Source organism: Phoenix dactylifera, chromosome 2 (assembly GCF_051530095.1).
Source record: "Phoenix dactylifera cultivar Ajwa chromosome 2, Ajwa_hap1_PhDact_Kaust_v1.1, whole genome shotgun sequence".
Taxonomy (NCBI): domain Eukaryota; kingdom Viridiplantae; phylum Streptophyta; class Magnoliopsida; order Arecales; family Arecaceae; genus Phoenix; species Phoenix dactylifera.
In genome coordinates, this window is record NC_143191.1 from 6,548,830 (window position 1) to 6,564,774 (window position 15,945).

General features: G+C 54.3%; 2 protein-coding genes and 1 pseudogene across 3 annotated transcripts; all 3 read left to right on the plus strand.

Annotated features, from left to right (window-relative positions):
- Nucleotides 1-1,807: 1,807 nt before the first annotated feature.
- On the plus strand, nt 1,808-3,282 carry LOC149768195 (uncharacterized). The gene is made up of 2 exons (XM_089928710.1): nt 1,808-1,936; nt 2,021-3,282. Exons 1-2 carry the CDS (start codon nt 1,841-1,843, stop codon nt 2,789-2,791), a joined length of 867 nt encoding a protein of 288 aa, XP_089784836.1. The 5' UTR covers nt 1,808-1,840; the 3' UTR covers nt 2,792-3,282.
- Nucleotides 3,283-11,480: 8,198 nt separating this feature from the next.
- On the plus strand, nt 11,481-15,257 carry LOC148714526 (putative disease resistance RPP13-like protein 1; annotated as a pseudogene). The gene is made up of 2 exons (XR_016399108.1): nt 11,481-14,947; nt 15,065-15,257. The product of XR_016399108.1 is annotated as a putative disease resistance RPP13-like protein 1 (transcript).
- Nucleotides 11,718-12,296, plus strand: LOC149768196 (putative disease resistance protein At1g50180). The gene has a single exon (XM_089929327.1). The coding sequence runs from the start codon at nt 11,718-11,720 to the stop codon at nt 12,294-12,296; it is 579 nt and encodes a 192-aa protein (XP_089785453.1).
- Nucleotides 15,258-15,945: the final 688 nt, after the last annotated feature.

A 15,945-nucleotide genomic window follows, 5' to 3' on the forward strand; every position in this document is an offset into this window, starting at 1 on the left:
ATCATTTTACGGCGGATTAATGACGGGGGACCTCGAGCTCGTCGAGGCGGTGTCTCGATTCCGTAATCGACGTTTCTGGCTCATTAATGAGTGTGCCGTTACGGGGTTTGAAACGGACACGCGGCGCGACCCGAGGTCGGATGCTTTCGATTTCATGTTACTGGATCATAATTCCGAAGAAGTGGAGGCCTCATCGGGGCTCCACGTGTCCCAGATCTTATTAAACGAGGGGAGCGGGGGTTACGTCCGCTCGTTCCTCAAGACGATTTGATTCTGTGGACCCACGATGAGGCCCCGAGATCCGATGGGACAACGCTTCGATTTCGTATCCGATTTATTAAACCGGAGTGAATACGGTGCCTCGGCTTCCGAGGTCGACACGTGGCGCAACTCGGTCGGGGGGATGGGAACCGACCCCGTCGATCTGGGCCGTCAGGGGGTCTATATAAACCCCACGAGTCTGCCCTAAAGGTCTTGTTTGGCTGCCTCTTATTTTCGTCGTCTTTCCCCCCTGCTTCCTCCCTCAGCTGAATCTTGCTGGTGGTGCCCGGAGCGATTTCCGGCAATGTCCAGTAGGTTTTCTTTCTGTTTTCACTAGGGTTTCCTCTTTTCTCCTCCTCGTCAACTTCCATTTTCTACTCTTAACTTTTGCTCCACTCTTCCGTGAGAATGGGTTCCGGTCCCGAAGAGGTTGGGTCGAGTCTGTCGGAAGAGGAGCTGGAGTTAATCCGCTCCCGTTTCTTCTTCCAGCCCGGGTTTCGCCTTGAAACCGCAGGGCCGGAAGACAGGGTGACGCAGCCGCCCCCAGGTCGGATCGCGGTTTACCGCGAGACACTTTGGGCGGGCCTGCGTTTTCCCGCCCATGAGTTCGTGAGCAACTTGCTGGCCGAGTACCAGCTCGTCCCGGCGCAGTTGGCTCCGAACTCATGGAGGACTATAATCGGGTTTTTATCCCTGTGCCTCGGGCACGGGATCCCGATTTCGGTAGGCCTTTTTCGCCGGTGTTTTCTGTTAAAGAAAAACCCGGCGGACGTAGGGTGGTTGTATTTCGCCTTTCGGGGCGGTATGTCACTCTTCCGGGGCGCCCCTTCCTCGATTCACGAGTGGAAGAGGAAGTTTTTCTTTCTGGCGTCTGCGGCGCCTTGGGGGTTCGAGCCAAGGTGGGGACACCCTCGGCTGAAGGCCCTCAACAAACTCTCCGAGCCCACGGGGAGGGAGCTGAGGACCCTGGACTCTTTGCGAGCCCTCGGGAGGGGCAACGACCTGACCGAGCTCCTGCGGGAGGACGCCCTGGCGAGCGTGGGTCTGAGCTCGGCGCGCCCCGAGGGTAAGGGCGGTTGCATTATTCTATTTATTTATTTCTTGTTCTCCGTCTTTACGGTCACGGGTCTGACTCTTAACAAAATTCTTGATTTCAGATATTCCACGCATGCCGACCAGCAACACATCACTTTTCTCTCGCCTGAGGAGGCGAGAGGCCGAGGCCGGGGGTGCTGTGCCCCAGCCTCGAAAGAGGGCGAGGACGGACGGCGCTTCTTCGTCGGCCGGGACGAGTGGCCCCGAGGCGGGGGCCCCTGCAGCCGACCCGAGGCGGGAGCGGGTTGTTGGTGATGCGGGCCCGTCGGCCCCTCCTTGCCCTATCCCCCTTGCCCAGCGGGGGGAGCCGTCCGTGGTCCGGCCGCAGCAGCCAGGACCCCGAGGCACCGAGGCGAGCGGCTCCGGGACCTCGGGTTCGATCGTGCCGAGCTCTTCCCGGGCTTTCCGAGAAGAGTCGGTCGAGCCGGACTCTTCTATTCCCGATGGGCGCTCGGCCTTTCAAGATGCCGAGGTCGCACGCTCCATGTTGCGGCGTGCGGTGCTTCCAGCGGACCGGGCCGTGTTCCGGGGTATTTCGCTGGAGGAGGTCGTCGGCAGTGCTTACTGCAACACTGCCCGGGTAAGCTTCCTTCTTAATTTTTCCGAGTTTTTAGCGTACATATGTGCTTTTCAACTCACAATACCCTCGTTTCTTTCTTTTCAGCATATTCTCGAGCTCGACACCATGGCGTTCATCGCCCATGGGTATCGGGAAGAAGTTCAACAGCTCGGCCAGCAACTGGAGCCGGCCAAGAAAAGAGTCGCCGAGCTGGAGGCGGCGTTGGCCGCGGCCGAGGCTCGGTGGACAGCCACCGAGGCTGAGCGCCTTGCCATGGTGGGGGCGCTCGAGGAGGAGAAGGCGGCTCATGCCCTGACCAGGGCAACCATGCGCGGCACGGAGGCGCGCTTAGGGGAGGTCCAGGCCAGGGTCGCGGCCCTCGAGTATGAGGAGGGGGTCTTGCGCCTCCGACTCGGGCAACTTGAGGCCCGGGAGAGGAGGGCCCTCGAACGAGCCGAGCATGCTGTGGAACTCTTCAAAGAGTCGCAAGAGTTCCGCGACATGTTGGAGGAGGAGACGGTCGACGGTTTCCTTCGAGGCTTCGAGAACTTCTGGGAGCAGGTGCGCCGGTACTGCCCTCAGTACGACTTCTCGACGGTCCGTCCGAGGGAGGACCGGGGCTGGGGGTCCGACGTGCAAGCCCTTCCTGCCATCCTGACGTCCGAGGCGGGAATATACGAGCAGGACCCCGCCGAGCCTTCGACGGGGGTAGCCGAGGCGGTCGGTGTCATGGAGGCGGCCCCGGCGGCCGAGATCGACGCTGTCCCGGAGGCGGCGCCCGAAGCTCCTGCTCCCGGCCCCGAGCCTGTTCCGGAGGAAGATCATGAGGTCATCAATGTGCCGGATGACCCCCCGGATGTGGCTCCCGCCGCTTAGGACTTAGCATATTTTTCTTTTCTTTTCCATTGTATCCGGGGTCGGCCCTTGAGTGGCCGACTTCCAATTTTGTAATTGGCCTTCCGGCCCTTTGTTAATGAAGAAATGTTTTTGTCATTCTGTGTTCATCTTTCCCTCTGTTGTCGTGGATGAGGCTAGAACCTTAGCTAACCGCCTCGACGACCTCTAACTTCGTATTTTAATCTTTGGGCTGCTTAACGAAGCTGCCCTTTTCCCTGGCTATATCTTAGCCTTCTCGGATTCCAGTCGTCTCGACCAAAGGGAGCTCCGAGCTTAGGTTTCTAGAAAATTTCTCTAAGTCCTATAACTCGGATCTTAGAGTCGTGGGAGTTGCCACGTTTGGCCTTTAGGAAAATCTTAAGGCACCGAGGTCGGGCCTTAGCCCTTCAAGTGGGACCGGAATAGGTCTATTCGTGCCGCTATTCGGGGAGTTTAGTCGGGTTTCCGAACTCAACTCCGAACCTCTCATAGGGAGCGTGGGCTAATAAACAAGTTATTGCCGAAGGTTTTCATAGTTATCGTTCTCGGACCTTGCCGAGATTTCGGTGAACAAGGCTGGGATTCCCAAAGATTGCCTTGGTACCTGTGCTTGGCTGGTACATTCGTGGCCGGGACCACTTTCTCAGCTGGACGTCGGAGTTTACTTAGAAGAGCCGAGTTGGGCCCTACTTTATGAAGCCTTAGTACGGATTGCGGAGACTTGACGAACAGAGCAGGCATAATGAAGTTGGGAGGTCGGTCTTAAGCCGACCCAGCGAAGAAGCCCGGCTTTGGGGCAAAATAAGACTCCAACATTGGACGAGATTCCGTTCGGCAATATGTAGATAAAATTTGACAAGGAGGGCGTCTAGTTGGGTGTACCTCTTGCATTCTCGGGGTCATGCTTCGCATGGTGGAGTAGGTCGCTTCCCTTCCTCGTCGACCTCCGGAGTCATTTTTGACTTGTAAAAGGGGCTCGGGCTTCCCATGGACCCGGCGACTCCTGCCGGAGTTGAGAGGATCTGGGGAGGCTCTGTTGATTTGTAGCCCTTTTTGAGATCGAGGGGGCTTAAGACCCTATGGTCGGACCTCGGAGCGCCTTAACCTTGGTCGAGGGATCCCACGTCAGGTCGGCGGGTTCGTGGACGCTTTGCTGACCTGTGATACCTCCCGAGGTCGAGGGAGTCTGGTTCTCTACGGTCGACCCTCGGGGCATCCCGACCTTAGTCGAGGGATCGCTCGCTTCGGGGATCGGGGATCGTCGACCGCTCTCGGGGGTCCACTTTGTGGCGCCCCGGGTGGAGCCACCCTTTCCACCCCTCACGGCGCCTTCCCGAGGTCGAGGGAGTCTGGTTCTCTACGGTCGACCCTCGGGGCATCCCGACCTTAGTCGAGGGATCGTTCGCAAGGTCGGCTGGTCCGGGCACGCTCTACCGACCGGCGACGCTTCCCGAGGTCGAGGGAGTCTGGTTCTCTACGGTCGACCCTCGGGGCATCCCGACCTTAGTCGAGGGATCGCTCGCTTCGGGGATCGGGGATCGTCGACCGCTCCCGGGGGTCCACTTTGTGGCGCCCCGGGTGGAGCCACCCTTTCCACCCCTCACGGCGCCTTCCCGAGGTCGAGGGAGTCTGGTTCTCTACGGTCGACCCTCGGGGCATCCCGACCTTAGTCGAGGGATCGTTCGTCAGGTCGGCTGGTCCGGGCACGCTCTACCGACCGGCGACGCTTCTCGAGGTCGAGGGAGTCTGGTTCTCTACGGTCGACCCTCGGGGCATCCCGACCTTAGTCGAGGGATCGCTCGCTTCGGGGATCGGGGATCGTCGACCGCTCCCGGGGGTCCACTTTGTGGCGCCCCGGGTGGAGCCACCCTTTCCACCCCTCACGGCGCCTTCCCGAGGTCGAGGGAGTCTGGTTCTCTACGGTCGACCCTCGGGGCATTCCGACCTTAGTCGAGGAGGCGCTACGGGGGGCCGCGAAGGTACTACCCCGTTGTTGGTGTTGAGCGCCACGGGGGACTGCGAAGGTACTACCCCGTCTTCCCGAAGTGTCGAGGGGTCTGGGCACGCACTGTCGACACTCGGGGCATCTCGACCTTAGTCGAGGAATCTTGCACCAGTCGACGTTTCACCGTCCTGTGATTCTTCCCGAGGTCGAGGGAGTTTGGGACTCTACGGTCGAGCCTCGAGGCATCCCGATTTTGGCCGGGAAATCTGAGGATCACAGACGACCCAATATTAGAAGAGGATTACAGTCATCAAAATGAGAGAAATATTTGCAGAAAAAGGAGCTGAGTCCATTATCCTGATTATCTTGAACCCCTTGGGGTTTCACTGGTAGTACATTCGTAAATTCTCGGAGTTCCAGCTTCGTGGGATCAGAGTCCCTTCCAGGGACTTCAATTTGTACGCCCCTGGCCGTTGTACCCGGGCGATTTGATACGGTCCTTCCCAGTTTGGGGCGAGCTTTCCTTGCTCGGTTGGTTGAGAAGCCTCGGCTTTCCTGAGGATGAGGTCCCCTACTTTGAAGAGCTTGGGCTTAACTCTGGAGTTGTAGTATTGGGCCGTTCGCTGTTGATATCTCGCCATGCGCACCCGGGCGACCTCTCTTGTCTCTTCGACGAGGTCCAAATTGCTCCTGAGCTGGGAGGAATTGGTATCGGGGTCGTAATGCTCCACCCTCGGAGAAGGCAAGCCAATCTCCAATGGGATGACGGCCTCAGTGCCGTATGCTAGGTTGAAGGGGGTCTCTCCCGTGGGCAGTCGGAACGTGGCCCGGTACGCCCAAAGGACATTGTACAAGTCCTCGACCCACTGTCCTTTGGACCGATCAAGCCTAGCTTTGAGTCCCTGCAAAATAGTTCGGTTAGTTACCTCAGTTTCTCCGTTTGTCTGGGGATGGGCAACCGAGGTGAAGCGATGATCAATGCCGAGCTCAGAGCAAAACTCCCTGAAATGAACATTGTCAAATTGTCGACCATTGTCAGATATAAGGATACGGGGTAGTCCGAATCGGCAGATTATAGACTTCCACACGAAGTCCCGCATCTTTTGCTCGGTGATCCGGGCAACAGGTTCGGCCTCGACCCATTTGGTGAAGTAGTCGATGGAGACGACCAGGAACTTTCTCTGTCCGGTGGCCAGGGGAAAGGGCCCCAGGATGTCGATCCCCCATTGGGCAAACGGCCAGGGGGCGATGATGGAGGTCAGCAGAGCTGAAGGTCGGCGCTGGATATTGGCGTTTCGTTGGCACCGATCGCACTTGCGGACGAAATCTGTTGCGTCCTTCTGGAGTGTGGGCCAGTAGTATCCCTGCCGCAGGATCTTATGGGCCAAGGCTCGACCCCCCAGGTGATTTCCGCAGATCCCTTCATGGACCTCTCGGAGGGCGTAGTCCGCCTCGGAGGGGCGGAGGCATCTGAGAAGGGGAGAAGTAAATGATTGTCGATAGAGTTTATTCTCGTACAAGACATACCGGGGAGCCTGGCGCTTGATTCGGCAAGCCTCCGTCTCGTCATGAGGTAGAGTTCCGTCCTGAAGATAGCAGACGAGCCCGTCGATCCAGCTTGGCTCGGAGTCGATGCACATAGTGGGCTCGGGTTCCTCCGTGCTGGGGACCCGAAGATACTCGAGCACTGTTCCCTTGGGAAGCTCGCTCATGCGGGAGGTGGCCAGTTTGGATAGCTGGTCTGCCCTGAGGTTTTCCGCTCTGGGAATATACTGAATATTGAAAGAATTCAGGGCAGATGTGAGTTCCCGCACCTTTTGGAGATACTTTTGCATGGATGGCTCTTTAGCTTCAAAATCTCCTTAGACCTGGTTCACCACCAGCTGGGAGTCGCTGAAGGCCGTCAGGTCTCCCACTTTTAGTTCTTTCGCCAGCTTGAGCCCGGCGATGAGAGCCTCATACTCGGCCTCATTGTTCGAGGCCGGGAACTCGAGGCGCAGAGCTTGCTCGGCCACCACTCCATCTGGACTGGTGAGGATAAGTCCGGCCCCGCTGCCCCCCGGGGTCGAAGACCCATCCGAGTGCAGGACCCATGGCTGCTTCGGGGTCTCCTCCACGGACTCAGATGGCGGCTCGGGGTCGTCCGGAAGGGTGCACTCCACGATGAAGTCGGCGAGTATCTGAGCTTTGATAGCCGGCCTGGGCCGATATTCTAGGTCGAATTTCCCGAGCTCGACCGCCCATTTGGCGATCCTCCCCGCACGATCCGACCTCTGCAATATCTGCTTCATAGGCTGGTCGGTTAATATAGCTATCGTGTGGGCTTGGAAGTAAGGCCTGAGTCTCCGAGCCGAGATGATGAGAGCGAAGATGGTCTTCTCAAGTTTAGAATATCGGGTCTCAGCATCCCTGAGAACCCGGCTGGTGTAATAGACCGGCTTTTGGAGCTTGTCTTCTTCCCGGACGAGGACCGAGCTTACTGCAGCTGGGGAGACGGCCAGATATAAGTAAAGAATTTCGCCCTTCTGGGGCTTGGTGAGCAGCGGGGGAGAGGCCAGAAGGCTCCGAAGCTCTTCAAAGGCTTGCTGGCATTCTTCTGTCCACCGGAAGTCTTTCGGCCGTTTGAGGCTCTTGAAGAAGGGGAGGCAACGCTCGGCTGATCGAGAAACAAACCTTCCCAGGGCGGCTACCCGCCCCGCGAGCCGCTGCACCTCCTTAACTGTCTTTGGAGGCGACATCTCTTGCAGTGCCCGGATTTTCTCCGGGTTGGCTTCAATTCCGCGTTGGGTCACTATGAAACCCAGGAACTTGCCCGAGGTGACTCCGAACGCGCACTTCGCCGGATTGAGTTTCATTTGGTATTTTCTGAGCTTGGCGAATGTCTCGTTGAGATCGGCTATGTGGTGTTCCGCCGCTTGGCTCTTTACCAGCATGTCGTCCACATAGACTTCCATGTTCCGGCCGATCTGGTCTTTAAAGATTTGGCTGACCAGTCTCTGATAGGTGGCCCCAGCGTTTTTCAGGCCAAAGGGCATCACCTTGTAGCAGTAGGTGCCCTTGTCGGTGATGAAGGCCGTCTTCTCCTCGTCTTCTGGCGCCATTCGGATTTGGTTGTATCCTGAAAAGGCGTCCATAAAAGTTAGCAGTTGGTGTCCTGAAGTGGAGTCGACGAGCTGGTCGATGCTCGGGAGAGGGAAGCTGTCTTTTGGGCAGGCCTTGTTCAGGTCGGTGTAGTCCACGCACATACGCCATTTTCCGTTGGCCTTCTTTACGAGGACTACGTTGGCGAGCCAATCCGGGTAGGAGACCTCCCGGATGAAGCCGGCTCCGAGGAGTTTGTCCACCTCCTCGGCCGCAGCTCGTTGTCGCTCAGGGGCGGAGCCTCTTTTCTTCTGCTTTACAGGCCTGCTAGTTGGCCTCACCTGGAGTCGGTGGACCATGACCTCGGGGTCAATTCCTGACACGTCCGCGGGCGACCAGGCGAAGACGTCAGCGTTGTCCCGCAGGAAGCTGACGAGGCGATTCCTTTCATGGGCGCCGAGGCCGGAGCCAACCTGCACGGTTAGCTCAGGAAAATTTTCTTGTAGTGGGATTTGAATAAGGAGCTCACCGGGCTCTACTTGCTTCTTCCAGAGGGTGTCCCTCGCATCGAGAATTTCTATGGGCAGTGAAGGGCCCATCGGGCGGTCTGGTGCCTCGGCTGGTTGCTTTACTGTGTGGGCCGCCATGTAGCATTGCTTGGCGACCAGTTGGTCTCCACGGACCTCGCCCACTCCTTGGCCGGTGGGGAACCGCATGAGCAAATGGCGAGTTGAAACCACGGCTCGAAGGGCGTTTAACCCTGGGCGCCCAAGGATGGCGTTGTAGACCGAGGGCAGACGGACCACCAGGAAGTCCATCCTCACAGTGCTCTCCCGGGGGGCGAGGCCAACTGTGACAAGGAAGCTAGCCTCACCTTCAACCGGGACCGTATCTCCGGTAAACCCGACCAGCGGGGCATTGATTCTCCGGAGGTGTCCTTCTGTCAATCCCATTTTTTGGTAGGCATGGTAGTACAAAATGTTGGCTGAGCTTCCATTGTCAACTAGGACACGCTTTACATCAAACCTATTTACAATCATTGAGATGACCACAGCGTCATCGTGAGGGGTCTCGACCCCTTCTAAGTCCTCGTCCGAGAACGAGATGACTTCATCAGTGCGTGGGCGCTTCGGGGGTGCTCCCTGGGCGGCTGTTCCTGCCGAGGTCCGCCCAATCATGTTGATGGTGCCGGCGATAGGCCTGTTGCCGCCAGAATTTTCGGTTGGTGCGACATTCTCCGCCGGCCTCCTTTCCTCATGTCGGTTCCTCACGAACCGGTTCAGTACTCCCCGTCTGATGAGCGCTTCTATCTCGTCCCGGAGTTGGAAGCAGTCCTCCGTGTCGTGCCCGCGATCTCGGTGGAAGCGGCAGTACTTCCTGGAGTTTCGGGGAAATCCCGTGTCTCGCATAGGAGGCGGGGGTCGGAAGAAGTCCCGACCCTCAATTTCCATCAGGATCTCGGCCCGAGGAGCATTGACGGGTGTATAGTTCTCGTACCTCGCCTGGTACGTCCGGGGCCGTGGTGGAGACCTCGGACGAGGAGGTGTCCTCTGCTGAGGTCGCCCCTGCTGACGGGGCGGGCTCTTCAGTCTGGGGAGATTCTTCTCTCGGCGGGGAGACCGGCTCCTTTGTCGACCGCGCTCCTCGCGGCGCTTCTTCCGCTTCTTCGAGGTGGGCTCGATTGCCCCCCGCCTGGAGGCGACTGCCTCCTCGGCCTTGGCGTACTTCCGGGCTTGGGCCAGCATTTCGGTGAAGTCGGCCGGGAAGCTCTTCTCGATGGAGAAGAGGAATCGGTAGGAGCGGACCCCAGTCTTCAGAGCCGACATGGCTATCGACTGGTCTAGCTCGCGAACCTCCCATGTGGCGGCGGTAAAGCGGTCCAGGTACTCTTTGAGGGACTCCCCCTCCTTCTGCTTGATGTCCAGGAGGGAGTCTGATGTCCGTCGCTGGCGCCGGCTGGCAGCAAGTTGGTGGCGAACTGCCTGCCGAGCTGCTCAAAAGAGGACACCGTGTTCGGCTTCAGACCAGAGAACCAAAGCCGAGCGGTCCCTCGGAGGGTTGCTGGGAAGGCCTTGCAGAGTATGGCCTCCGAGGACCCTTGTAGGGCCATGAGGGCCCGATAACTCTCCAAGTGGTCGAGGGGGTCGGTGATTCCGCTGTAGGGCTCCACCTGAGGCATTTTGAACCTCGCGGGAACTGGCTCGTCCTCGATCTGGCGGGAGAAGGGGGACTTGGTAGTGAACTCAAAGTCCCCTTCCTGTCTTGCCTTCTTGCTGTGGAGTGCCGCAATCTGGCGCTCCAGATGCTCGACTTTTCGGTCGAGCTCCCCCACCCGTAGGATTGTCGCTGTGGTTTGCGCCAGCTCACGGTGATCCGGGGCTGACTCCGCCTTAGAAAGTTGGGGTCTCCGGTCGAAACCTTCTCCCGGTAACTCTCTCCGGGGAGAAGCTCGTTCTCCATTGTTGGCTCTGGAGGAGCCATGCAAATTTTGGCTGGGGAGAACCGGGCCGTTGGGGAGACACTCCGGCGGGGCCTGGGCCTGCGGGGGAAGTGCCGGTAAAGCCTCCACGCGCCGCAGGCCCTGAACGGCGGCGGCCAGGGCCTGGACTTGCTGTACCAGGGCATTGAACTGTTCCGGCTGGACCTGAGGAGCTGGGTCAGCCGGAGTTGGAGAATTCTGGACGGAGTGTCCAGGACTTTGCGGGGGACGCCGGGAGACGTTAGAGGCTCCCTTACTTCTCAACTTCATGACTGCTACTCGGGCCCTTCCTCTAGCGCCAACTGTTGCTGGAAATTGGACCCGGGGGCAATCTTCGGTCGAGGAGAGGGAGCGACTGTTAGTCCTCACGGCGGGGCGACGGTCTGTCGGCGGGCGGCGTCCTCCGTCCGGGGCGGTCGGAGAGAAGGAACAGCAGGTCCTCGCAACGGGGCGGCGATCCGTTGGCTGGCGGCGTCCTCCGTCCGGGTGCCTGCACACGAACCGGTGGCCGGGTTCTCCGGCGCCGGCCCTCCGACGCTCAAGTCAGGGAGGGGGCAAATAGTGGGGAGAAGGAGATAAACAGTGATTTTTTTGGGTGTATGAATGTTCCCATCCAATCTTGAGAGGCCAAGGCTCCCTTTTATATGCGGGGGTCGGTTTACCTGTGATGTAACAGGGCGAGGCCTTAGTACGGCTTGGCATGTTGTTCAGGTCGGCGCTCGGTCAGGCGAATCATTGCACTGATGTCGGCGGTATGGCCGAGATCAGAGACTTATCATAGTCGACTAGACCCTGCTGGGTCGATTTGCCGTGGAGAGCTGGGGATCCGTAGATGTCAGGAGCCATGCGCATTTATTGTGGAGTAAGTCGGAGATCCGCATTTATTATTGGGTGTGCCGGAAGATTACAGCGGCCATGCGCAGTAAATGCCGGAGGGGTGTTAGAGTACGGTCCTCGGACATCGGGGTTTCTCTTAGGTCGGAGGTTTCGGGGTCGGTCGTCTTGTGGCCGAGCGTTCCGAGGTCGGACGCTGACTTCGGCTGTCCGGGGTCGGAGGTTGTACGGCTTCTTAGGGGCATTTATGTCATTTGGGGGGAAACTTTATTCCCCCCCCCCCCCCCCCCCCCCCCAACAATAACTAATTAAATGAAATCAATACAGCCGACAAGGGGAATCTAGTGCTATAGAGTTGTCCTTTTCCTTCTTTTTTCAATTAAGTAATGGCGGAGGAAGTATTTATCAATCAACAAGTTGTCCTTTGTTTTTTTCCTTTCTTTTTCCTTCTTCCAACAAGTATCTTTATCTTTCTTCTGTGGCGATTCTTGACCATGTTTATGTTACCACGAAAGATAGGGCCTTTGGATTTTTATACATAGGCTTGCAAGGATCCGGGGTGCCTCAAGAGTTTCCCTTCTCAGAAGATGGCAATGATCTTAGATGCTTTCGTGGGAAGATACATGAACAAACTCGCAGATTTTGTAGAGGGTGAGGCGTCAATCATGCTCAAAGTGAAGGATGAGCTCCAGAAGCTTCAGAGAAGACTGGAAAGGATCAGAGGTTTTCTTGAACATGCAGAGCGGAAGAGGCATGAAGACACAAACATCGGTAATTGGGTGAGGGAGTTGAAAGATATCATGTATGATGCGGATGATATCATCGACCTTTGCATCATCGAAGGCGGCAAATTACTGGAAAACCATCAGCCCGTTTCTGCGGTATGCCATCCCTTCCCTTTATCTTCTTGCTTCGGTTGTATGAAGTTCCGCTATGAAATTGGTGGCAAAATTAGAGATCTTAATAAGAGGCTGAAAGAGATTGCAGAGGATAGATCAATATTGCCTAGACTAGAAAACCCTAACCAAGATGTCCAAGAGAGCGGAGTGAATCCGCGCCAGACTTTTCCCATTGAGGCCAATTCTGATATCATAGGGACACAAATTGAAGAGGCAACCCAGAGTCTTGTGGAGTCGTTAGTCAAAGAAGATAAACAAAAATTCTAGATTTTGGGGATTGTTGGGATGGGTGGAATCGGCAAAACTACTCTTGCTTCTAATATATACAATGATGAAAGAATAAAAGAAAACTTTCCTATACGAGTATGGGTGTGTGTTTCCAAGAATTTTTCAGAGACACAATTGCTGCAAGAGATAATTAGGAGCGCAGGTAGAAAGTATGGGCAGGCTGAGACGAAGGCTGAACTCATACCCATTCTTTCCCGTGTCCTTTCTAGAAGGTTCATTGTTGTATTAGATGATATATGGGAAGCAAGAGTGTGGGAGGATCTGCTCAGATATCCTTTGGAAAGTGCAGCGGCTGGTAGTAGGATTGTGATCACCACTCGAGACATAAATGTGGCTAAGAATATGAGAGCACATCTCCACCATGTTGACAAAATGGGTATTGATGAAGGCTGGGCATTGTTCTGCAAGAAAGTCTTTAGAGATGACGAGAAGGAAGAGATCATTAATTTAAAAGAAATTGGGATGCAAATTGTCGACAAATGTGATGGTCTTCCTCTTGCAATCAAGACCATTGCGGGAGTTTTAAGGTCGAAGGAGAGAAGCAGCATAGCATGGAATAACGTTCTCAGAAGTGATGCATGGTCTATGAGCCAACTTCAGACAGAACTCCCAGGAGCCTTATTTTTAAGCTATGAAGATTTATCATCTGATCTTAAACAATATTTCCTTTTTTGCTCGTTATATCCTGAGGACCATTGGATGAGTCGTGATGATCTTGTTCGGTACTGGTTGGCCGAAGGTTTTGTAAAATCACAAGGAGATGTATTGTTAGAAGATTCAGCCGAAGATTACTATAAAGAGTTGATTTGCAGGAATCTTTTACAACCAGATTCTAAATACGTAGGTCAGAGTTGGTGCACAATGCACGATCTGCTGCGTTCTCTTGCTCTGTTTTTGATAGGAGAGGAGAGTACTTTTGTTGGTGATGGAAAAACGTGCACCACAAACCCCTTGACCAAGCTTCGTCGCTTGTCAATTTCAAATGTGGGAGAGAGGCTAGAAATTCCTGATGCAGTGAAGAAGCAGAATTGCGTGAGGACTCTAATTGTGTGGAATAGTCCCAGGACAAAGATAGTTGAGCATGAACTCGGAAGATTCAGGCAGCTACGAGTTTTGGACTTGAACGATATTGAACTGGAGAGCCTTCCTGACTCTATTGGAAACCTGTTAATTTAAGGCACTTGGATCTTGATCGAACGAATGTCAAAAAGTTACCAGAGTCTATCGGACGCCTTCAAAATCTGCAGACGTTGAGTCTCTCAGGCTGTCAATTCTTGCACATGCTTCCCAAGGCCATCACAAATTTGTGCAAACTAAGATGCCTTCGTCTCGGTGGAACTCCGTTGAGCCATCTCCCAAGAGGAATAGGCAAACTGAGACATCTCAATGATCTTGAAGGATTTGTGGTCGGTGATGATGGAGGCGAGCAAAACCAGGGGTGCGATTTGGAGGAGCTACAATCTCTGTCCCAGCTGAGAGCGCTGCGGATAGACAGGTTAGAGAGGTCACGTGCAGGAGCTTCAGCGCTTGCAAACACCTACTTCCTTAGAAGATTAGATTTGCACTGGCAGCCACCCGAAGCTGAGAACAATCAGCCACGATGTGGAGAGGACGCAATCCAAAATGTGAACAAGATATGCAACGACCTCTCTCCTCCATCCAGCCTAGAAGAGCTTAGGTTCGATAACTTCTTTGGTAGTGGGTTTCCGGGCTGGTTGATGTCATCCTCATCATTGGGTGCCTCCTTTCCTCACCTTGCATTCTTGTGCCTTGATTTTTGTAACTCATGTCCCCAACTTCCTCCGCTAGGCTTATGGCCCCAGCTAAAATTTCTTCGGATTTCAGGGGCAGACGCAATCGTAACAATCGGACCCGAGCTTCTTGGTCGCTGTTCCTCAGCAATAACTGCATTTCCTAGGCTTGAAGTCCTGCAACTTTTTCACATGCGCAACTGGAAAGAATGGTCATTAGACGTGGTGGAAGAGGTTGGCGATGAAATAAGAGCAGCCTCTAAGCTGCTGCCGCATCTCAAGTCCCTGGAGCTAAAGGACTGTCCCGAGCTAATAGCCCTTCCGGAAGGTCTGGGGCATGCCACCAACTTGCAGACATTGAGAATTGTGGGCACCCACAACCTGAGAGAAATCAAGAACCTCCCCTCCTTAACTGATAAGATCTACATCAAGGGAAACCTGGGGTTGAAAAGAGTATCGAACTTTCCCTCGCTGAAATCTTTGCAAATATTGAATTGTCCGAGGTTACAGCACGTGGAGACTCTTGATAAGTTGCAATCCCTGAACCTGGAACTTCCTTCTGCAGTACAGGGGACCTCAGAGATACCAGAGCAACAAACGGAGAGCCTTCCACAGTGGCTATTGGACCTACTCGGGCAGCATCAAAATGCTCCGACTGGGGTGCAGAATCTCAGAGTATTTGATCTGAAATGCAGCTCAACACTGTTGGAGGGCTTCCATAAGGATGGACCAAATTGGCCCATCATTCAGTGGATCCCTGAGGTCCGGATCGAAGACATAGATGGTCCCTCACGGATACAGTATACCTGGAGGCCCCCCTTCCACCTTTGAAACCAATGTGCAACCAGAAGAGTTTGCAAGTGACATATCTTGAGCAAGGTGATTTCTACTTCCATTACGTTTACATTTTTCTCATTAAATTGTTTGTCACCATTAGACTAGCTGCCATATATAGATGCCGTTAATCTCATGTATATGAATTTTCTCTATTCCCAGATACAATTTCATGCGGATTTAGCAGTTGGGATGGACGTGCTCAGTGTTTTTACCTTTTTTTCGTCATGTAAACTTTGTATTGGACTTGGATATCTACTCTCTAATTTCTGTTTCCTTGTGTTTTGATGGTATTATATCATTATCCTGAATGTAACGTTGAGAATTCATATGCAATAAATCATGATTTCATTCACCCTCTCCATCTTTTCTATTTATTTTTCCTTCTATATCATTTTTTTTTGTTTTAAAAGGATCCTTCTCGATCGATCTTGGAGATAAACTTCTATTGTTTGATCTCAGTACTTCTTTTATGATATTTTTGCAATTGAAGATTGGCCAGATGTATAAAAACCTATGACTGTTCTAGCAAGCGATAAGCTTCAAATAGTCGAGTCACCTCCTCGATGACATAAGAACTGAATATTTTTTAATTTCATGTACCTGATCTTTGGCTAGGCTAACAACTCTCTAGGTGGGGGCTCAATATGCCTGACGGGTTGCCATTGGGAAACCATAGGCACTACGTCAAGATACTCATGCTTGGGGGGTCGGTCCGTTGATCGAAGGTACCGATGCACAGCTAGACTCGTGAAATAGACTTGCAGGGAAGCAAAATTATGGTGAACTCGTGTGTTTCTACTTACTATTTTTGGAGTTATTGTTGGTAGTAAAGCTTTTGTCAATGGAGTTTATACTAGTAGAGCTTCGCAGTAGCTGCAGATTCTCATGTCAAACCTTCCAACAGTTCGATAGGAGCTTGCATTCGCTGCATCAATGGATGTGCTTGCGTACTCTTGCGGGAGGTGGGACTAATCTAATTTCGTTCTTGCCTGAGCTAAGAGAAATCAATGAATTGTCTCTTGCACGAGGACTTTAGAGCT